The 23,925-nt window shown below is 45.1% G+C and overlaps 1 protein-coding gene and 1 long non-coding RNA gene across 5 annotated transcripts in view; one reads left to right on the top strand and one right to left on the bottom strand.

Annotated features, from left to right (window-relative positions):
* LOC147097393 (uncharacterized) overlaps positions 1-23,794 on the top strand; it is a 145,382-nt gene extending 121,588 nt beyond the window's left edge. Inside the window, exon 4 of the long non-coding RNA XR_015074373.1 lies at positions 23,598-23,794. This is a non-coding gene — a long non-coding RNA (uncharacterized LOC147097393). The remainder of the gene's footprint in view (positions 1-23,597) is intronic.
* Positions 1,267-23,925, bottom strand: part of hmg20a (high mobility group 20A) — a 60,804-nt gene continuing 38,145 nt past the window's right edge. For 2 of the 4 annotated variants that reach the window (XM_085972333.1, XM_085972334.1), the window contains exons 3-10: positions 22,092-22,239; positions 16,876-17,088; positions 15,629-15,761; positions 14,487-14,524; positions 8,231-8,306; positions 7,180-7,395; positions 5,796-5,928; positions 1,267-4,271 (exon numbers count right to left, since the gene is read on the bottom strand). In XM_085972333.1, coding sequence (XP_085828459.1) covers positions 4,268-4,271; positions 5,796-5,928; positions 7,180-7,395; positions 8,231-8,306; positions 14,487-14,524; positions 15,629-15,761; positions 16,876-17,088; positions 22,092-22,239 — 961 coding nt within the window. In that variant the 3' untranslated portion in view covers positions 1,267-4,267. Of the gene's footprint in view, positions 4,272-5,791; positions 5,929-7,179; positions 7,396-8,230; positions 8,307-14,486; positions 14,525-15,628; positions 15,762-16,875; positions 17,089-22,091; positions 22,240-23,925 lie in introns of those variants that run through there. The other 2 variants (XM_085972336.1, XM_085972335.1) reach the window with 2 other exon arrangements.

Below are 23,925 nucleotides of genomic sequence, written 5' to 3' on the forward strand. Positions count from 1 at the left end.
TCTGAAGCTCCAGTTATATTACATTTGAGATACCTCTACTCAATTGTACCATTTTGACCTGAGTGACATCCCTGCTGTGGATGAAATGTAATACATTATTTGTAGTCTTCCTGAATTTATTCTCCCTTGAACTTTCTCCTTTACTCTGTGTAAGAGATTTTTTTCTGTGGTGTGCTTTCATTGGCACCGTCTGGTACCTAGCATAAGTGCCCATTCTTCATGTACGAGCCTAAGCGATAAATGTTGGCAGGCTATTCAACTGTAAGATTGAATAGATAGGGCCTTTACCCTCGAGTTTAGAAGAATGAGAGGTTATCAGGAGTTCCAGCCAAGTATTGAAACATGCAAGATTCTAAGGGGGATTGACAGGGTAGATGCCGAGAGGTTGTTTCCCCTGGCTGGAGTGTCTAGAACTAGGGGTCAGTCTCAGGATAAGGAGTCGGCCATTTCAGACTGAGATGAGGAGGTATTTTTCCACTCACAGGGTTGTGAATTTTTGGAATTCTCTACCAGAGGGCTGTGGATGCTGAATCATTGAGTATATTCAAAGCTGAGATCAATAGATTTTTTGGACTCATGGGGAATCAAGGGATATGGGGATCGGGCAGGAAAGTGGAGTTGAGGTCAAAGATCAGCCATGATCTTCTTGAATGGCTGGAGGGCTCGAGGGGCCGAATGGCCGACTCCTGCTCCTAATTCTTAGGTTCTTATGAGTATCGTCACAACTGAGGCTGATCCTGTTCTCACTGATGTCCACACATGCATACTTTCCAGCAGGAGTCATTGTATGGTGATCAGCATAGGAACACCAGCCGATTCTCACCCAGCCCAGGTGTACAGAGCTCAAGCCGAACAGACTTTGATCGAAACGTTCCTGGGTCTGTATGCCTCAGTACCACAACAGGCCGTGTACCTACCAACTAAGCCAGCCGAGAGAAAATCTTCCTAAAGTTGTTCAATTCAAACTCCGAAGAGAACAAGAAGCAATTTCTCTAAAGAAAAATAAAACTTCAAACAAAAAGTGGGTTATCCTCTGTGGAACTTGGCTGGAACTCCTGGTAAAAAATCCTTGAAGTTCTTCTTCAATTATTCCACTTGTTATTTTTCACAGGGACAGATCTGTCTATCATCAACCCTCTGGTGGGGAGGATTATAAGAATTAGCAAGATCCCTAAAAAAAAATCAAAATGGATTTGGTGTGACCTTATCTTGTCCTTGGAGTGACGTGGACGTTTTTTAAAAACACACGCACAAAAATAAGTGATGGACTTTCATAAATATTTAATAGTTTTCATTTTTAACTGCAGTTACACTGTAACTCCTTCGAAACGCAATCCGTATACATAAATTGCTTTATCAGTTAACAGCTTGAAAGAACATCTGTACTGCTGCTGTGGAACATTCCGGACTATTCTCTTTATTACCATCATGTCTACTGGCAGTGGTTTAGATCAGACTGTGTTTCCTAACAACCTTCAGGAAGCAGTTTATCAAAACAGTAAGAGATCACAGTATTTCTGCAAATGGAAATTTTGTGGCTCGACCCCTAAAAGTCTGTAGTTTTTAAGGCTACAAATTAATCTGTATTCAAGCAAAATATAAAATCCAGTCTTCCAAGGATTCAAAATCCCTAAACAATAAAAGATCGAGTTGCAGAAAAAGACCAGAAATTGTTAGAGACGTGACATACTCATTCTTCTCATTTGGTGTACAGCACTGCATTCTCAAATGTGTATGCAATGGAGGACAATTAGAGTTTCGGAAGAGGAGAGTTAAGTTTCTGTACATACTTGTACTTAAGAAGGGGTGGAACATTAGGTAGAGAACACTTGAGATTTTCAGGCATGCGGCAGATCAGTAAACTTGGCAGCAAATCTTAATTGCTAGTTGTTAGTTCTCCCTTACCTAAGCAATGACTCGTGCTAGGATATGATTCCATAGGTAGCGGTGACTATCCAATACCACATCCAAAGTAATAGTCTTCATATGGAAGCATACATGAACATCAGTGGGCTATTAGAGCCAAGTCCAACCCTACCCTCAGTTAGCAGGAATACTTCCCGCAGATACTGCTGGATGAGGAGATGGGAACTCCAGCCAATTTTTCTTGAAGACCAGTTGTAACACCTCTAAAGTCAGCCAGGGGCTAAAGATCAGTATTCCCGATCTCTGCCCAGTGCCCCCTATTGAAAGTGTGCCTATGTAGACAGTGAGGTAGGATAGTATTAGGCTCATCTGTGATGCCCTGCATCATGTGCCAGCATTCACTGAAGAATGGCCACGTGCGAGAATCCAGAAGCAGAGTGGATGCCTGTGGAACTGCACCCAGCACGAGTCAGGGTTTAAGGAGAGGATAAAATTGTAAATGACTGCCAAACTGTATCTTTCATACCCTTTTGAGACTGCAATCTAATCTTATAATGGTGACCACCGTACACTGAAGTAGGTTAGAATATCCATTTGTTGATACTATTCAATGCTTAAGTCATGGAAGTAGAACGTTTCAATTGTTAAGGAGCATTAGTTTTCGCTCCTTTACATGAACATCCAAGGGCCCATATTTCACGAGTCCAATCCTATCCTCACCTGATGTCCGTCCACATGTATATTTTTCCAATGGAGAAGACCACTGGACAGCACTTAGGAATAGGACACTGCCTCCCTAGTTCAGGGGTGAGGAGGGCCCCTACTATTTGGGGGGGAAAAGTTCCACCGGAGGTGTGTATTCTAAAATACTCAAAGATCTTCTGGTACTCAACGAGTTAATCACACAGTCACATACGCCGGTTATACTACACATCAGAGGTTGGTGTGATTGCGAAAATAGCCACAACCTGAGATACAATAGAGCCCACCCGACCCATTGGCACCTAATAAACCAGATCCACCTGGGAATCAGGATCCACTCTGGCTCTGATTCAAACAACTGAAGCAGCCCCGCCGATATTATCTCAGCCTTTCCAAACAGTAAATCCAGATTAGACCATTAGTCCCAATTCAACAGATGCAATAGAATTCACTGCCTCTCCCCCTGAAACCCAAGAACATTAAAAATAAACCAGCCTCACTTGAAATGACAGACACGTCTAAGAGTGTATTCTCTGGGGTTATTGTACCAGTCACAACAATGAAGACTCTGAAGCACCACAAAAGGAATGTGTTCCCTGGGTCATTTAAATGCAATTCCTGATTCAGATACTATGCAATAGTCTTTGCATCAATTCAGTCTCATTTTGGGCCACTGGGTTTAATATACTGCAAAGAATATAATTTTCTCTCCTCTTCTGAAGGTGCTGCTGAGGCATGGTTCCATATGCACCCTACTATCTTGCCCTAGTTCTCATTCTTCATGTGAGCTTACACACGGAGAGTTTTGGCAAACTATTCGACTGTGGGAGCATCAAGATTGCGTTGGATTCAGTCCTTCACCGACCGTGCACTTTCCAGCAAAAGTCACCAGCCATCTTACTGTGGAGGCATCAAAGCTGATTTAGATCCTGTCCCTTACCAAGCAGGAATGACTGGATAGCAATCGGGAGTGCGAACTCTAGACAATTCCTGCTGCCCCCGCAAACCCACCCCAGCTTAGGAAAGCCGAGGCCAATTGTAAGCACCCCTACTGCTATCTTAGTTGAGATCAGAGAAGTCAGCACAGAACAGGGATTGAATCTGGGACCTTCCTAGTCCCTGTGACTCAGTTCTATGCAGGGCAGCGTACTTACCAATTCAACTACAGGGGCACTCAGTCAAATTTTTTTAAAGTCTTAAGACTTGGCAATTCAGTCAGTATTTCTGAAAACCACCTGTTGAAATCATTAAACACCAGCTTCATCCAGAAGCTTGTTTCAGTTACCACTTCCAGGGTAGAAGGGAGGGGGGCTGGGGAACCATTTTTTTAAAAAGCTATTAAATAGATGAATTTGATGATTGAGCACCCAAGACTTCTAATGCCACAAGAGGACGCATCACACAAATAATACAGGAATATTTGGCTTTAGTCAACCATTGAAGGAATTAGAAGACATCAATGCTTCCAGTTCACAAGAAGCAACACAACAGTCCCCTGCAGGACGGCCAGACTTTCAGTCCGTAAAAATGAAAGGGGACCCGCAGTTGGGGAACAATTCTTCTCCAGGACAGGCTGGACTCCAAGGCCTCAGACAGTAGCTGCCATTTCATTCCCACTGCAAACCCAAGTGGCACCTTCCATTTCACACTGTTCCAGCTGTGTGAACAGATGTCGATGCCCTCAGAATCAATCACCATTTCAACTGGATAGGCGGGGTGGGGGAGAAAAAGAGAGAAAAAGACCATTTTAAATTTTAAAAGACCATTTTGTTCCATTACAGGTAGACTATCCTTTATCCGAAAACCTCGGGACCAGCCGTGTTTCGGTTTTCGGAAAATTTCGGATTTCAGAAGGTATTTTATAAGACTGGGAAATTTGTCGGGCAGGGGGTCGGGGTCGGCGGGGGGGGTCGGCGTCGTGCGCACGACTTACGCTGAACGAAAAAACTTTCGGTTTTTAGAGGTTTTCGGAAGTTCGGGTAAAGGATAGTCTACCTGTATTAAGAATTATAACCCGAGGAAGCTTTCATCATTGAGTCAGAATTGGAATATTTATGTTAAAACCTCGCTGTTTAATCATCCAACATATTTTTTCCTTCACATCTGGTTTCAGCCCCCCATCTGGCAACATTTCTGAAAACAAACAGATGTTAAATTCTAAAACAATTCTATGTTTTTATGCTTAGAGTCAAATATCCATTACTTCCCCACTCACCATCACCAACTCATTTTCTTCTTTTCTACCCTCCCTCCTCCCATGATACAATCAGCTCGTTCCAGGGAACAAGTACCTCATCCAGGGTCACCGTGGAGATGGAGCTCTTTTGAAGCTCCCACGGTTTCAATTAATGTATTAAAAAAATAAATCCACACAGGCAGCAATCAGCCATGTTATGGTCACGTTACAAAAGAAACCTGCAATCCTCCATTTTGTTGTTTGTTCCTGCACTTGATTCTGCCAAGGCTATTGTGATACTGGCAAGAGCCAGAGATTGCCAATCATTTTACCCGATCATACCGGTCAGCTGGAATCCACCAGACAGCCAACAGCGTGCTCTGTGTTTGCGCTATTCTGGTAAGCGTACAACACTTCATGTTTACAAAATGCTGCTACTGGCTCTTCTGTTAAATACTGTTTTTGCTTGATGGCCAGCAATGAAACTGTAAACTTATTTTTTTTTGGAAGGGAATGCAACAAACATAAATACGCATGCAGTAAAACGACTTTAATCGGACCTCCCAGCATCTCTGTAACTCCCAGGACTCAACCTTGCAGCCTTCTAACAGTTACAGTCACACGGTTGCACGCTTGAGTTATTCGGCAACCATCAAATCAGGGGTGGAGGTAGAAATGGGAAATATCAAGGAGATTGTTGTAAAAAAAAAAAAAAATGTTTATAGACTTTTATGTCTCGTATCTGTTTGAGGGAGTTTATCTTGTAGATAATATATGGGTGTCCTTGATCATTGATCCCTGATGCATATTGTGGTGATGTCATGTTATACCTGTATTATAATTTTTATCCTAAGTTGCACCACACTGCCCCACCGCCCATTTCACTGTACAAATAGTAGCTTCAGTTATTCACGTAGATAGTTTTGAATATCCAATTAGGTCTCAAATGAATTGCCAAACACAGAGATTCCCCACTGACTGCCAATACTCTCACAAAGCATACTGAAGGGTCAGCACAAAGTGCTCTTTGATTGAGTATTTGCCTCCTCACCTGTCAAGTCGGCTTACTAAGTCGCGCACTGTGGCAATGAGATTCTCATTATTTTGGGGGTTGGATAGAATAACACCATGTAGTTTCCTCATGTAGGAGTCAATCGTATCCAGGGTGGGTGTCTCTCCAGAACCTGTAAAAAAAACAAATGGGAAACTTCTACTTATAGCACTACAACAATATTAGAAACATGCTAGTGGTTTTTTTTTTTGACAGTCATCTTTGCATCCCTCCTCCTGAAAGCATCAGTTTCTGCTGGGATACCCTCTGGTACCTCCCCCAAGCGGTCATTCTAATGTGAGCCTTGACGAGGAGTAATTATACTCGGAGTGTCCATTTTTAACTTTGAACGCGCAGATCCCATGAGACAGGGTTAGTCACCTTGTAGAATCTTGGCACCATTACAGACACTCGATACATAACATCCCATTCCTTGGGCAATCCTGAAGTCCAATTATTCCTGTGACGTTCAAAGTATAAAGAATCCTCGACAACCAAAATCAGGTCTTAGTTTCAATGTAATTTTAGCAAAACTGCCACAGAATCCTGTAAAACTTTTCAATGGATATTTCTAATTTATGGAAAGGACATCTACTGCATGACAACAGACAACTCCCCATCACAAGGTGAGCTTCGTTAACAAGCACAGTTATCTTTCTTTGCCTGTTTTCTCTGTTCCTTATTCTGAAAGTGTCTATTCCTAATGGGTTAGTTCTAGGAGCAGTGGCATCTTTTTGATATCTTGTCTAACTGGCTATTCCACACGTGCAAGCCTAGACAAGCGTGCCTGATCCCGTCCTCGCCCGACATCCATATATATGCACTTTCTGGCAGGAGTCTTTAGTTGGCAATTTGGAGTGACAACCTGCCCGAAGTTCTTATCCCTCACTAGCATAGGGACGTAAAGACCAACTGTAGTGTCACAACCTCTGTCCTGGCTTCAGACTGGAGATTGGACCTGGAGACCTTCTCCAGTCTGTATGGCTTGGTACCACTACTGAGCTATCAGATTAGATTTCTTACTTCACTAAAAATGTAACCGTGGTCTTCAATGAGTCATAGTACCGTAGCACCATCTGCATTCGTCAAGGAGGACGTCCTCCACACACTGCTGGAGTTCAGCTGGCAACAGATCACATAATGGATTGCCCCACTCCTATACAGAATATATAAACTGCGCATGTGCCAGAGCTTGTTCGTTTTGCTTCACTCCTAAGTGCGATCCTTTTCGTGACACTTTTTGGTAGCAATCAAGAGCATCCTTCATGTCTGATTGACGTTTGTTACCAAGTTTATTTCCTATTTTTGAAAAAGTCTGACTTGGTAATTTTCACCTTTCCATCTTAAAAGTCTACGGTCCTAAATCCACAAAAGACTGAAGTACCTGGCAGTGGTACAGTGGCAAAACTGGAGGTCAGTGCCTGCCGCAGGGTATCCAAGTGCTGCTGAAGGACAATGTTCCTGTTTCGTTCTTGCATCACATCAATCTCTAGCTTCTCGACCGCTGTTTTCATACTCTCCACGTGCTTCTGCAAGGCTGCATTTCTTTCTTCATACTCTATATTGGATTTCCTCAGCTGCCGTAGCTCCCTTTCCCGGGCTGCAAGTAAGAGAAAAACACAATGATCAATCTTGAAACTGGGGATGCAAACTATTGGGCACATGAGAAAGTTGGTAACGAAAACTAGCAGATCTCCCATGAGTGTTTAAAAAAACAGCAGTAATTATACTCTGAATTGAAATAGGCTTGGTAGTGTGGAAGAGCAGAGGGACTTGGGGGTACAGATTCAAAGAGCTGGCAGAATTCTCGGTTTTATCTCAAGAGGTATAGAATATAAAAGACAAGATGTAATGCTGAGCCTATATAAAACCTTATTAAGCCCTCAGTTAGAGTACTGTGTGCAGTATTGGGAAGGATATTGAGGCTTTAGAGGGGGTACATCGCAGATTCACTAGGATGCTGCCTGATATGAAGAAATACGAATACAAAGAAAGACTTGAACAATTGGGTATTTTTTGTTTATCAAAGTGTTTAACATTATGAAAGATGGGACAGGGTAGATAGAAGCAGACTGCTTCTAGTAGCTACGGGGATAAGAATGAGGGGACAGATCCAAGATCAAACACAAATTATTTAGAACTGAGGGCAGGAGAAACTTCTTCACACACAGAGTTGTGAGGCTGTGGAATTCACTCCCAGGGTTAGTGGTTGAGACAGAAACTGTCAACAGACAAGATTAGATTGGATAGGTCAATGAAGGAAAAGCAGTTGAAGGGATACAGGAACAGGGTGGGTAAATGTCATTAGAACTATTTGCTCGCCGAATGGGCTGTTTCAATGTTTTAACTTTGATGTATTTCTGTGTAAATCTTTGATGTTATTTTCCCTGTAGTTGAATGCCCTGCGCTATAATATTTACACTGGCTCTTCATACCTTTGCTGTGGTCTAAAAATTCCTCAGAGAAAATAGGAATGTCCAACACCGATCGATCCTTCAGCTCACCCTGCTTCTGTAAAAAAAAGTCACAACCCATTTTCTATATGTCTGGAAAAATCTACTGCTCTTTCCCTCCTTTTGTACCTATTCATGTTATCAAGAGTCTAACAATGTCATCAGATCAAACAGTTTTCTGCAAAAATACATTGGGACCAAATTCCACAGGATCTCTTGTAAAGGTACTTGCCACACGTTTTGAGACAATTTATTTTCTCTTCCCCTCGCCGCTCCTCACCAAGTACTGGAAAAGGAGGCCACGCTGGAGACCTTCTCCCCAGGCTCTGCTTATGTTGCTCAGTAATCGGCTACCAGGAAGTATGCAAGAGTGGCCTGCATAGTGCTCAGGAAGTCCTCGACATCCCATTTGCCATCCTCCCACAACACAGATCAGGAACATTGTTGGGGACGCAAAGCCGTGAACTACATTAGGGCTCCAATGAGCTGCATAGTCGCTCCCGCTGGCTTTCAGAGGCTGCTTTTCTTTCACTGCATCTCTCGGTGAAGGTACATTTTACTTTTGTGCCCCATAGACTATTTACAACGCCAGAGGAACACGAACAGGAATATAAACACTGTTTTCGAATGGAGATAAATCAAAAATCTATTTAAACAACAACTTGTATTTATATAGCGCCTTTAACGTAGTAAAACGTCCCAAGGCGCGGCACAGGAGTATTTTAAGACAAAAAATTTGACACCGAGCCACATGAGGATAAATTAGGGCAGGTGACCAAAAGCCTGGTCAAAGAGGTAGGTTTTGAGGAGTGTCTTAAAGGAGGAAAGAGAGGTAGCGAAGCGGAGGGGTTTAGGGAGGGAATTCCAGAGCTTAGGGCCTTGGCAACAGAAGGCACGGCCGCCAATGGTTGAGCGATTATAATCAGGGTTGCTCAAGAGGGCAGAATTAGAGGAGCGCAGATATCTCGGAAGGTTGTGGGGCTGGAGGAGATTAGAGATAGGGAGGGGCAAGGCCATGGAGGGATTTGAAAACAAGGATGAGAATTTTGAAATCGAGGCGTTGCTTAACCGGGAGCCAATGTAGGTCAGTGAGCACAGGGGGTGATGGGTGAACGGGACTTGGTGCGAGTTAGGACACGGGCAGCTGAGTTTTGGATGACCTCAAGTTTACGTAGGGTAGAATGTGGGAAGCCGGCCAGGAGTGCGTTGGAATAGTCAAGTCTAGAGGTAACAAAGGCATGGATGAGGGTTTCAGCAGCGGATGGGCTGAGGCGAGGGTGGAGACAGGTGATGTTACGAAGGTGAAAGTAGGCGGTCTTTGTTATGCTGCGGATATGTGGTCGGAAGCTCATTTCAGGGTGTAAAAAAGACTTGCATTTATACAGTGCCTTTCACAACCTCAGGATGTCCCAAAGAGCTCTTCAGCCAATGAAGTACGTTTTGAAGTGTAGTCACTGTTGTAATGTAGGAAACGCGGCAGCCAATTTGCGCACAGCAAGCTCCCACAAACAGCAATGTGATAATGGCCAGATAATCTGTTCTTTTTTAAGTGATGTTGGTTGAGGGATAAATATTGGCCAGGATACCAGGGAGAACTCCCCTGCTCTTCTTCGAAATAGTGCCACGGGATCTTTTACGGCTAACTGAGAGGGCAGACGCGGCCACGGTTTAATGTCTCATCCGAAAGACGGCACCCCCAACAGTGCAGCACTCACTCAGTACTGTACCGGGAGTGCCAGTCTAGATTCTTGTGCTGAAGTCTCTGGAGTGGGACTTGAACCCACAACCTTCTGACTCAGAGGCGAGGGTGCTGCCTCACTGAGCCACAGCTGACACGGCAAAGGTATGGGAGATACAGATTTGTCTGGATAAAGAGAGCATGTTTTTCAGCATTCTCCTTTCACCAAAATAATTTCCCTACATTAGAATGTGTCCAGTATTTTAGTTAAAGGCAGTACAAATAATAGCTGTCAGCAAGTTGTCAGAATAACTAGACAGTGAGTTCCAATAACAAAACTTTTACATTTAAACATCAACCTGGATGAAAGGGTGGGCTAGTGATCTGCTCCCAGTCTGTGCTGCCAAAATTCTGTCACCTTGCCCTGATATGCTACAACTGATGTTCCTGCTCCCAAAGGCTGTCCCAGCTAGGGTTAACGCCAGCCCCAGATCCACGTGGAGAGTCTCTGATCTATGTAAGTGGTCAGGGAGAGGTGTCAAGTGGAGAGGAGGCACCAATCTAGAGAGGGGGAAAAAAACAACAGCACAGGGGTCAAACCACCACAGGCTATTTCTGTGCGCACTCTAACAAATGGTTACAGAATGGACTGACAAAAGTTTGGAAGCGGGTTATTGTCTCCTCGGCTACCCCTTCCCTCTGACAAAGCTATTCGGCAGCAGTGACTTCTAAAAGAGGTAGAGAGAGGGAAAAAAAATTACTACTGGAGGCAACAAGCCTCGACAAGAAACTGACCAATCTTTTCCCCCCTCACCCCCATAACTGTTTGTGCCAATTTTCTCCTCTCCTGCAGGAACTGACTCGTGCTGCAGTAGGCTTCCAGTCGCCAGTAGACCTTTGCTACTCTGACCAATTGGCCATTGTGAGTGGGCTGGTAGGCTATTTGACCATGGAGTGCATGGCAGCTAAACCTGATTCAGTCCTTAGCCAACATTTGCTTTCCAGCCGCAGACAGTGATCAGAAGTGGAATTCCTGGCTGATGTGGGCGTCGCTGGCAAGGCCAGCATTTATTGCCCATCCCTAATTGCCCTTGAGAAGGTGGTGGTGAGCCGCCTTCTTGAACCGCTACAGTCGGTGTGGTGAAGGTGCTCCCACAGTGCTGTTAGGGAGGGAATTCCAGGATTTCCAGCAACGATGAAGGAACGGCGATTTATTTCCAAAGTCGGGATGGTGTGTGACTTGGAGGAGAACTTGGAGGTGGTGGTGTTCTCATGCACCTGCTGCCCTTGTCCTTCTAGGTGGTAGAGATCGCGGGTTTGGGAGGTGCTGCCGAAGAAGCCTTGGCGAGTTGCTGCAGTGCATCTTGTAGAATGTACACACTGCAGCCACGGTACGGCGGTGGTGGAGGGAGTGGATGTTTAAGGTGTGGATGGGGTGCCAATCAAGCGGGCTGCTTTGTCCTGGATGGTGTCCTGGATGAGATCAGCTAACTAAGCACAGATTGGGGATGGAACCTCGGGCTTTCACGGTCTGTATGGCTTAACTAATCACTGATACAAGCTACAACAGCACAAAAAGAAAATACTGCAGATGCTGGAAATCTGAAATAAAAACAGAAAATGCTGGAGATACTCAGCAGGTCAGGCAGCATCTGTGAAGAGAGAAACAGAGTTAACGTTTCAGGTCGATGACCTTTCGTCAGACTGATACAAGCTTACTGGTTCACCAGGGGAGCTACCAGACAAAACATCTTGAATGAGTTCCATCTATTGCCTTCAGAGCTGGTTGTCAGGAGCGGTGTTTGCCTTGTAGTCAATGATACTAAATAATCACTCCAGAGACTTGAGCACAAAAATCTAGGCCGACATTCCAGTGCAGTGCTGAGGGAGTGCTGCACTGTCAGAGATGCAGTCTTTCGGATGGGACGTTAAACCAAGGCCCCACTTGCTCTCTTGGGTGGATGTAAAAGATCCCATGGCACTATTTCGAAGAAGAGTACGGGATTCCTCCCCAGTATCCCGACCAATATTTGTCCCTCAATCAAGATCACTAAAACAGATTATCTGGTCATTATCACACTGCTGTTTATGGGAGTTTGCTGTGCGCAAATTGGCTGCCGCGTTTCCTACATTACAACAGTGACTCCACTTCCAAAGGTACTTCATTGGCTGTAAAGCGCTTTGGGATGTCCCGAGGTCGTGAAAGGCGCTATAGAAATGCAAGTCTATCTTTATCTACTTAACCTGGTGTCAAATCCACACACATTGAAAGGCCTGTTTGCAATAGGTGATATAAAAATAGTTGACAAAATGATCAGGATCAGCTATTACCATTTGTGCAGGTGATCTCTCACTGAATCCACTCGGGGCTGTGTGTAATTGCATGGGTTGCATGATTCTAACACCACCCCTGCTGGTTATGAGCTTATTGATAAAGCTAACCTTGACCCAAGTGCAAAATACAAGAAACTTGCAAGTCTAATCTATGGGGAACTGAGTGGGTCTGCGAATAACTGGTTCATGTAAACACATTCCAGTCTGTTAACTGGCACACGTTCTATTCTTTACTTCTGCAACATCAATTCTGGTAAACAGCAGCATCCAATGAACTTCAGTCCAGAACATCATTCCAAGATGTCATTATAATGCAGAGAAAGCAATTCCTGTTGCTTATTTCATGGAAATAGCACATCCCTCACTGGAGATGCTGTCATTTCCAAGTTAGTGTAAGCTAATCTTTCAATCCACAGGGCTTTCTTTGGACCACTATCCACATCATTCTAGGAAATGTAAATCCTACATCTGATCCATTGTGGAAACAATTTCTTCGAAACTGAGGCAAATTCAGTGGAATATATGTGTCAGCTATTGGTAAACACACACAAGTCATTTGTACAAGTCACTATTTGTCAAACTTCCAAAGTTTTTAAAACAAAATTCCTTTATAATTTGGCTACAACTTCCCTGTGTTTTCTCAATGTTGAATTTCCATCTCCCACCTTCCCCAGTGATTCTTCATCCACCAGCTGGGACTGTGCAGCATGCACCTGGAATATAACATTACACCAAACCCTACTGCTTAAAAGACTTCAGTGGAAGGATCCTGCAAGCCACTGTGACTGTTCCTCGGGTTGTTACCAATGTTCCCTGTAAATTCTGTTTGGATGCGCAGTCCCTTTAACGGGCTGCGCGGCCCATTCAATATTTCGCACGTGCGCGGTTTCTTGCACTGAAAAGCCGGTGAGCGGCCTGCACGGGATCTCCAGGCCGCTGTGCGGCCGCGCACCTTAGCAGGAACGTTTCTTGGAGCATGCTGCTGGAAATTTTGAAAAAGTAAACTGGCACACAAAATAAACTTAAAGAAATAAAATCCATGTTCTCTGATTTTCTTCTCTGCTTATGGTGTGAAGGCTTTCCTCATCAATTAACTTCTCACACCAATAAGGCAACATTAAAACTGAAGTCATGGTAACGCCCATCATCCCGTCCCTGCTGCCTGTTTGGTTTTGGGAAAAGGTGGTGTTCTCAACTACTCCACATGGGCCAATACAAATGAAGATCTGGTCATGACATTATTGTACAGCAACTCCATCTGATTTAAGAAACTGTAATATTTATGTCACACCACTACCTCATTCATAAGTAATTGTTCAGGTGGTATACGGTCAAATGAGCAATGTTGCTAACACTTCATGATTCACTCATGACTCAAGCAATTGCAGAAGTTTTTTTTTTTTGTTTTTTTTTTTGTTATAAATGCTCTCAATTCACACTGGAAATTTAAAGATTATATCCCGGGCTTGAATTAGTGCCATTAAATAAACGTGTGCAGGAAGTGGGGGATGTGCAAGAGGCTATAGTTGGAGGGGTGCAGAGTTCTGGGAGAATTGTATGGCTGGAGGAGGTTACAAAGATAGTGAGGAGCAAGTCCACGGAGGGACTTGAACATGAGGATGAGACTTTTAAAATCGAGGTGTTAGTGGACCCGGAGATAATGTAGGTCAGCGAGCACAGTTGTGGTGAGTGAGCGGGACTTGGTGCAAGTCAGGATACAGGCAGCAGAGTTTTGGATGAGCTCAAGTCTAAGAGAGGGTGGAAGATGGGTGGCCGGCCATGAAAGCAGTCGAGTCTGGGGATAACAAAAGCATGGACGAGGGTTTCAGCGGTAGATGGGATGAGGGTAGGGGGCGGAGGTATGTGGATGTCAGGTGAAATAAGGATTGGTCCTGGCCGTGATGCCCTCCACAGTCGAATAAACTGCCAGCACTTGTCCTCTTGAACTCACAAATGAAGAATGGCCAGTTGGGTATGGTACCGGAAGACTGATGCTGCCTGTGGAACTGTACCCCAGTGCCTTCAGTGGAAGAAGCCAGCAAAAATACTGCTGTCATGGCCAGTTGCAGAGCAGCCCACCACCCCCCCGGCTGGGCATTGGCATGAGGCTCATTTAGTTCAATTACAATTAAGGCAAATCCATGTTGCTTTCCAGGTGTTTTTTTTTTACATATTCATCGTTTCTTAGCTGTTGTGCTGGTAAAAATAATAGATTAGCAGTCCTACCTCAGTAACAGGAATGTTATTGGCTCGGGATCCTTCATCTAAAGGACAGGGGAGATATAAAAAAAAAATAACATCCATGTGCGTTAGTTATAGAATCACAGAATAGTACAGCACATTTGGCCCAGCGAGTCTGCGCCGGCTCATTTGAAGAGCAATCCAGTTAGTCCTACCTCCCCAGCTCTTTCCCCATATCCCTGCAATTATTTTTCCTTCAAGTATTTATCCAATTCCCTTTTAAAGGCTACTATTGAATCTGTGTCCACCGCCCTATCAGGCAGCGCGTTCCAAATCCTAACCACTCGCTGCGTAAAAAAGTTTTTCCTCATGTCGCCTCTGGTTCTTTTGCCAATCACCTTAAATCTGTGCCCTCTGGTTATCGACCCTTCAGCCACTGGAAACAGTTTCTCTTTTATTCTCTCTTATCTAAATCCTTCATGATTTTAAACACCTCTATCAAATCGCTTCATAGCCTTCTCTGCTTTAAGGCTATGCTTATGAAAACTCATAATTTTGAACACCTCAATTAAATCTCTCCTTAATCTTGTCTGCTGTAAGAAGAAGAATTCCAGCTTCTCCAGTCTCTCCACATAACTGTAATCCCTCATCCCTGGAACCATTCTAGTAAATCTCTTCTGCACCCTCTCCAAAGCCTTCACATCCTTCCTAAAGTGTGGTGCCCAGAATTGGACACAATACTCCAGCTGGGGCCGAACCAGTTTTTTTTATACAGGTTTAGCATAACTTCCTGGCTTTTGTACTCTATGCCTCCACTTATAAAGCCCAGGATCCCCTATGCTTTGTTAACCGGTCCTGCCTTGGAGGAATCAGCCTACTTACGATACTAGACTTTAAGCTCCGTTTGGTCACTGGTTTAAGTCAGAGGACAACATGAATACAACATCTTCTTTTGGTTAATTTTATCTTTCTCTCCTGAACGCTGGTGATGTTGGTTCTCTGAACCTGATCTTTATATTCTGGGACGCAGCCAATTGAGGGAAGAGTTGTGTCTGCAGTTGGCTGCACTCCTTTCATGTAAAAATGTCTTCAGATTGCCATTTGCAGAGGGCTGGGATGAGGAAACTCAACAAAGGGAGGGATAAAAACCAAAATTTCAATATTTCAGTTAACACCAAGATTTTTACCTTGGCTAAGCCCTTTTGTGTGCCGTTTGTCACCTGCTTTCTGGCTGAACCGTTTGTAAGCCTCAGTCTGTTGGTACTGCTCCAGCTCCTTCATGTAACGCTCTTTGTCTCTCTCCGCCTCGTCTAAATAATGCTGGATAGACAGAACAGACTGATTAGAAAGACAAAGGGTCACAGGGACGGGGTGCATTCGGAATTTACAGGGATGGTGCCAAGCAGAGAACACAAACTGATCAAGTATTCACCTAGATAGCAACTACACAGGGCACTACAGACAGGCAAATTGGGTATTCACAGGGACACAACATGATTAAGAATATATGCACTCAGTGCACTCGCAGCAACCTCTGCTTGGTCCATGCATGATTTCTACAAGAGTGTGATTCCAGCAAAGAATGATAATGAGCCAAATCAATTCCCTCGTCACTTCCATTACTATAGACAGCTTTATTGTTAAATGCAAGTGGACAGGCCACCTTGTGAGGTGCAGTGCGTCCTTGTACCACAGTGTCACCTGCTGCAGATCGATGATTCCCACAAGGAGGTCTTGATTTAATTCCAGCCACTGCAAAGGACAAGCTAACCCCGGTCTTTCTTCTCACCTCTCACCACAAATGTTCCCCCTAAGGTGCACGGCTGCCAATCAGGAGGTCCCGCACAGGGTGCTCATCAGCTGCTGCAGCTGGAAGATACCACGCAGCAAATTTAAAGGGACCGCACACTTAGACCGCAAATTAGAGGGAACATTGCTCACCACCCTTGAAGCTTTCAAAACCCCAGTTTGGTATCATCTAATTGTAGCTTTTCAATTTATCGCATCTTCTTACTCTTGATGCTGTCCCCCAGTGTGGGCCCTGGCTCTTTACTCACGGTCCTCAAATTTTTGGGGGAGAAAAAAAAACACAGCTCCTGAGATTCATGAAAACATTTGAAAGTCAACTCAACCACCCCTACTGCATAAAGATTAGACTGGCTTACAATGGGAATTTACCACGCAGGGGAAATCAAGCCTACAGACTTGCTTCCCACCGACATGTGGCACAGCACATCGTTCCACCAATGCATTACGTCTTCAAGGCCACCCATCCCACGTGTTCATGCAAGCTCTGTAGATCATGTCACATGCAAGCTCTGCTACTACAAATAACTATTGCGAGCTTGTATCCATATTCCGAGGGGGTCTGCAGTTGTGGGTGTTCAGAGACCATCCACCGTTACGCTCGGTGTCCAGCCCACCCGCTCAGTACCTGCTTATCAACCGCAGGCAGTTTACTCCACTCGTTTCCTAACATTCTGGTGATTTCGGAGAAGGGAACATCCGGTCGCTGCGCCCGAAGCTGCTCCCGACGCTCGTTGAGGAATCTCACGTACCCAGTGAGTGGGGCTTTTGGAGCATTGCTGTCCTTGGTTGCTTTTTTCCTTTTCCTTCCTTTGGGCCAGCCCCCTTTCTTGGCAGTTTTCTGCTTAACAATACAAAAAAAAGTCTGTTTTACAATGTCAGAGACTGAACAGTGCCTACAGAAGGCGCCCTACGAGGGATCTCTGTTGCAGTGGAAGTTCCGAACGTCATGCGCCACATTGCAAGCTGTAGTCCAACACTCCCACCCCACCAAAAAAGAAAGCAAGCAACGCATGTGCATCTTGGACACAATTCGTTCTTCACAAGCTGGATCACCCCTACTTTTCCATTCACATGCCCAGCTTGCTGTTCCATTCAAAACGGCAGCTTAACCTATTTCAAGTCAAGTCTGCTGTGACCACAGGACAATTACTGCAGCTGGAATGAACCGAACCAAACCAACCCCGTAGGCAAAGACGATCAGTTATTTATCGGATTAAACATTTTCAATCTTTGCAGTCACAAAGCTCGATTGCCCAGCTCATTTTCTGAGCAAACTACAAAGTAGATAAAAGATTTTAACACAAGGGCCGAATGGCCTACTCCAGCTCCTATTTCTTATGTTCTTATGTAATACAGAGTAGAATTAATTTCCACGTCTGTACTGAGTTAGGTACATGTAGCCTCGGCTTGCTAGGCCTGCAAAGGGGGGCGGCGGGGGGGGGGGAGCCCAGGTTCCCATCCCTAATTGCTATGTACTGACCGTTCTGGAAATGCTGAGCGAGAAGGGTACAGGAAACTCTCAATTTACCGGCACCCAAACAACCGGAAATCTCGGTTAACCGGCAAAATTCAGGAGTAGGTTCAGTTAAGTTTTTCTTCATAGTAGTGGCCGTTCCTGGATCTGTGGCTGTGTAATCGGGGGTTTCTGCACTTGTTGCTAAGCAACAGGGACTCTTGGTCTGTGGCTGGGGTTCCTGCAGCTGTTGCTAAGCAACAGGGAAGCCTGGATTTGTTGCTGTGTACGGAGCTCTCGTACCTTTTAAACTATACCTCTCTGTAATCCGGACTTTTTGATAAACCGGCACCACGCCGGTCCCGGATAAAAAAGAGTTTCCTGTATTGGGCTCAGCTGTGACGTCACTCACTGCTCAAGCGCATCGATTTACACTGCCATACGGAGAATGACCAACTGGGCAAAGCACTGGAAGGCGGATGCGGCATGTGAAAGGAGCCACTGCCTTTAAAGAGTGGCAATAGCGTTTCGATAGATAGTGAGTGCATTACAAGGATGGGTGTAGTCTTGGTATGCATATATAAACCCAAACTATGGCCAAAATATCATTAATTTTTCGGACGTTTTACTGTATATCCCCCACAGGGAGGAGGTTTCGTCTCCTCCATAAAGTCCTGACTTGTGATTAATACACTTTTGCACCTGTCTCTGAAATTTTCCCAATCTCATTCTAACCACAGAGCAGACTATCATGTTACGCATAATAATGTTTGCAGGCAGCAAATATATTACCTTGTCTCTAGACATAAAAGAAAGATAAGCAGGGTGAAAAACATGAGGTCATCGGTGATATTTTAGCACAAAGACATGCACTGTACTAAACAAAAGGCTTACAGTGCACAATACTTGAAACGTTCATCACTGCTCGTTCCTGCTGAAGTGACTGCATTGAACACACAATGAATCTATGTGACTTTTTTTGGTGTGAATTTTGTGTTCATCAATGTAAAGGACATCAGCGCTGGGGAACAGAACAATATCCATTTCAGGCACACAGCGTCAGCATCAAGTGCTCACGTCAGGTAATGCACAGTAAGACACAGAGTAATGTGCCTCCGCTCCAATCTGATTGGAGCAGTGTGGCACTTCTCCCATATCCCGCACCAAACAACCTTTGGCCTCACGGAGAAGAGATTATGGCCTAGAAATTCAGTGGGCTTTGCGCCCAGTTACCGCCCAAAGAGGGCTTCTGCGCCAGTCTGCAAACTTCGGGCGAACTTCATTGACGCGCTAATTGCGGCGGTAGCCGTTAGCGCTGCGCCGCCACCGATGACGTCATCGGTGTGCGCAGCGCCCCGGTACCGCCCCGACACCGGCCCGACCCCCATCTTCAGTAGCGGCCGCCTCTTCCGTGGCGGCCGCTAATAACATTCGGAGACCGGGTCCGTACAGCAGCCTTAGTGGGGCGCTTTAAGGTGGAGGTGCGGCCGGCCGCTTTTTCGGCAGCCGCCTGCCCGCACCTCCTTCCCCGGCCTCCTCCACCCCCGCCCCCCCCCCCCGCGGCATTGCCGGCTGGTTTCCGGGAGCCCGGCACTTCTCCGTTGTGCCGGGCTCTTTTGCCGGCACTCGCGATCGGGGCTCCGGCTGCTGCAGGCACCTCCCCCTTAAGAGAGGGAGGAAGGCCTGCAGTACCGCAGCCTGCCGCTCCGCTGCGGATGGCGCTGCGGCCACTAGCGCGCCGATATTCAGTTTCAGTGCCCCAAGCGGGGGCGGCCACACCCTTGAACAGCGGCCGTCCTCGACTTTGGGCGCTGAAACTGAATGTCGGCTGGGCGCGAGTGGCTCCGCGCCCAGCGGTAAATTCTGGCCGCCAGCGAGCTGGCGGGGCTATAGCTAATTTCTAGGCCTATTAATTTTGTGCCGAACTAGGGAGAGTTTTGTGTTGTGAGCTGGATTGGGACTTTCCTAACTCATTTCATGTAGGTTTCCTTCAGCCGGGAGGTAGAGACTTTCATCCCACCAGGCTGGGTTGGATTTCAACACAGGTCTCAGTGCCCAGCCCATTTTAGCCAGTCCTCAAATAACTCATTTGAATCACAGGGACACAAGTTCTCCATTCACTTGAGCCAGTGGCAATTCACTTACCTAGGGAGGGGGAAAGAACTGAAGGTAAATAAGAACATAAGAAATAGGAACAGGAGCAGACCATACGGCCTGCTCTGACATTCAGCAAGATCATGACTGATCATCAACTCCACCTTTCCGCACTATCCCCATATCCCTTGGTTTCCTTAGTATCCAAAAATCTATCGATCTCTGTCTTGAATATACTCAACGACTGAGCATCCACAGCCCTCTGGGGTAGAGAATTCCAAAGATTCACAGCCCCTTGAATGAAGAAATTTCTCATCTCAGTCCAAAATGACCGAGCCCTTATCCCGAGACGGTTCTAGACGCCCGAGCCAAGGGAAACATCCTCCCAGCATCTACCCTGATGCCCTTTAAGAATCAGTAGCACACCCAGCTGCCAACTTAAAAGCTACCTATCCCATCTGGTTTGGAAAATTGTGGAGGAATGCAGGAGATCAGGAGAAAAATGAGCTCCCCATATTACAGAGTGAATATGCCACTTGGTACTGAGGAGCCACACAGTCCAGGAGGCTGAAGGTCTGATTCCTGGTCTGTGAGGTAGCTGATTTTAAGTAGGACAGCAGTGGAAGCACTACAATTGCCCTCAGCATCACTGGGCACCCGCTCCTAATCATTATGTAGTAACTACAAGGGAGAACGGTAGCACATTTGGGCAAGAAAATTCTGTGACACATCTAATAGGACTTAAAAACCTTCATTATTCCTTGTTCAAAACTTGAAATAGATCAACTGTAATGAACCATTTTACAGAATTGAAGCTTCACATCTAGCCACAACTTCCATGAATTAAAAAGATGAATCTTGGCACATTTAACCACAGCGAAATGGACAATTAGTTGGTAAATGGAGTGCATGTCCACAGATCCCTGAAGGTAGCAGGACAGGTAGATAAGGTGGTTAAGAAGGCATACGGGTGCTTTCCTTTATTAGAGACATAGAATATAAGAGCGGGGGGGTTATGCTTGAGCTTTATAAAACTCCAGTTAGACCCCAGCTAGAGTACAGCATACAACTCTGGTCACCACATCACTGGAAAGATGTGATTGCACTAGAGAGGGTACAGAGATTATTTACGAAGATGTTTCCAGGACTGGAGAATTTTAGCTATGAGGAAAGATTGGACAGGCTGGGGTTGTTTTCTTTGGAGCAGAGGAGGCTGAGGAGAGATTTAATTGAGGTGTATAAAATTATGAGGGGCCTAGATAGAGTGGGTAGGAAGGACCTATTTCCCTGAGCAGAGAGGTCAATAACCAGGGGCCATAGAATTAAAGTAATTGGTAGAAGGATTAGAGGGGAGTTGAGGAGAACTGTCTTCACCCAGAGGGTGGTGGGGGTCTGGAACTCACTGCCTGAAAGGGTGGGAGAGGCAGAAACCCTCATCGCATTAGAAAGTACTTGGATATGCACTTGAAGTGCCGTAACCTACAGGGCTATGGGCCAAGAGCTGGAATATGGGATTAGGCTGGAGAGCTCTTTTTCAGCCGGCACACACAATGGGCCAAATGGCCTCCCTTTGCTGCTATAAATTTCTCTGATTCTATGAAATGCACTGGCTGGTCTAATAACGAGGTGTACTAAAACCGTGGCGGCCCATTGGATTGCTAGCCTGTATTGAGTTAGCTGATTTCAGCCAGAGCAGTAATGAGGGTGCTACTAATGACCACAGTGTACTCAGGTAACAGAAGGAAGACAAACAAACAGTCTGGGTTCCTGCACCTGAGCACTGTCCAGCCACTCCTGCTCGACATCAGGTCACGACTGAAACATGGCTACTTGGGTGAAGTACGGAAGGACAGATGGCACGGTTGGAACCATAATCTAAGCATGAGTTTCAAGGTGGGGGTGGGAGAAAACTGGAAGGAAGAAAAAAATAAAAATAAAACTAAGAAAATGGTCCAGTTAATAACCCATTGTTGGTATGTGGTTCTTCTGGAATGCGGAGTTAATCTATTAGGCCTCTTCCACCTGTTTTATCATGCTCTTTAACCGCACGCCTTTAACTTGCTTCCTTCCTTAATCTTCCTTATTACTTTTACTTCCATTTCATGTTTACCTTTTTCAATTCTTTAATTAAGCTCTCGTAACTGGCATAAAAATCTTAACTTCAATTAGCCACAGTGATGTGAATTTCATGTGAGAAAAAAACAAATGGGGTTGCTTGTGCCTGAGAATACAGTGCTTTTACTGTGTGGTTTTTAAACAACTAAGGGATGAACACAGATGGTTTCCATACTCACCTCCTCCTCACTTCTTTGCTCATTGCTGTCTGCTGCCTGAGGGGACTCATTCTGCAGTAACTGCACCTGGGACAGATCCTCCACAAACTCTGGATTGTTTAGAGACTGAGAGACCCCTGAACTGTACGAGCCCTCTGGGCCTGAAAACCTGCATTAAAAGGAAAAAGTTTGAGAGTTTGTTGTGCAAAGATCATCCAAGTACTGTACACTGATGTCACCAGGCCTGTTTAATATATCTGCACTAATATGCTACAGCAAGAACTGTACCTAAGCCAATATGCTTCTCATGCAATACTCTTGCTTTTCCATCTTAAATTGTTCCCACCATCACCACCAGCGAGAGGTCTGTAACCACCATGACGTCACCCTAGTATTAAGTACCTCAAATGCTCTCTCCAGACATAATCCGCAACTCCGGAAGGATAAAATCTGTAATTGCACTGCTGGGTGTTTTTTGCAGTTCACAGTGACACAGTACAAACAATTCACACACCCACCAGTATCCTTTCCTGAAATTCTAGGGAAAAAAACCAACAGTTCTGCTGTGCAAGTTTCAGATACCCATTTACCCTTCACTAAAATCCAACGGTGACACTATTGTGCGTGCGTGCGCACACAACACACACCCCTGACTTCTTTTTTTGAGGCCTGTCCAGGTCACTGACCATCATGAATTTGCTGTAACAAATATCTAAATGTTGTGGCTTTGCTGCACACCGCTTTAGTTCATCAGCATTTTGATAAATCAACTCCTTCTGCACAAAATAGAAACTGTATGATATGATTATAGAAAGCATTTCAGGCAGGCGACTTCCCTGATGGCACAGAGGATCGACAAGAGCCACTCCAAGTTTACAAGTAGGTTGATTCCTGAGATGAAGGGGTTGTCTTTAGAAAAAAGGTTGGGCCTATACTCATTAGAATTTAGAAGAATGAGAGGTGATCTTACTGAAACATATAAGATTCTGAGAGGGCTCGACAGGGTAGCTGCAGAGAGGATGTTTCCCCTCATGGGGGAATCTAGAACTAGGGGGGGCACAGTTTCAGAGTAAGGGGTCGCCCATTTAAAACGGAAATGAGGAGGAATTTCTTCTCTCAGAGGGTCGTAAATCTGTGGAATTCTCTACCCCGGAGAGCTGTGGAGGCGTAGTCATTGAATATATTCAAGGCGAGATTGACAGACATTTGAACTACAGGGAGTCGAGGGGTGTGGGGAGAGAGCGGGAAAGTGGAGTTGAGGCCAAGATTGGATCAGCCATGATCTCATTGAATGGCGGAGCAGGCTCGAGGGGCCGATTGGCCGACTCCTGCTCCTATTTCTTATGTTCTTATGTATCACCCTCCAACTAAGAACAATCTCAGAAAATATATACTGCCAAAGTCTATTAAATACATGGATAAATTATTTTTCTTCAACTTACAACACTGTCACTCGCACTTTAATACTATGCACACTTAATCTATGAAAAACATCCAGCACTCCAATAATAGATTTTGTCCCTTCAGATTTGGATTGCGACTGGAAAGAATATTTTCAACTTGATCACACGAAGGTGAAGCACCATTGGCAGTGGTGAAGATGAGAGCAATTCGAAGTGATGAACTGCAGGCGCCACACAACATTGGAGAATATTAAAGTCCAATTCTTTCTGTAGCGTATTCGTACCAATACACTAAATAAATCCAGTGACAGCACTGATTCTAGTCAAGTAAAGCAACTAATTTTTCCCATTTGGACACGCTACCTTTTAGTAGCAATTAAGGTTCATGTAGTGAAGGGTTCCCATCGATACTACCTGTCCCTTACAATATGGCTATTCACAGTTGAGCACTG

This window comes from Somniosus microcephalus, chromosome 32 (assembly GCF_052327205.1).
Source record: "Somniosus microcephalus isolate GS21.2 chromosome 32, FLI_Smic_1.0, whole genome shotgun sequence".
In the NCBI taxonomy this organism is placed as follows: Eukaryota; Metazoa; Chordata; class Chondrichthyes; order Squaliformes; family Somniosidae; genus Somniosus; species Somniosus microcephalus.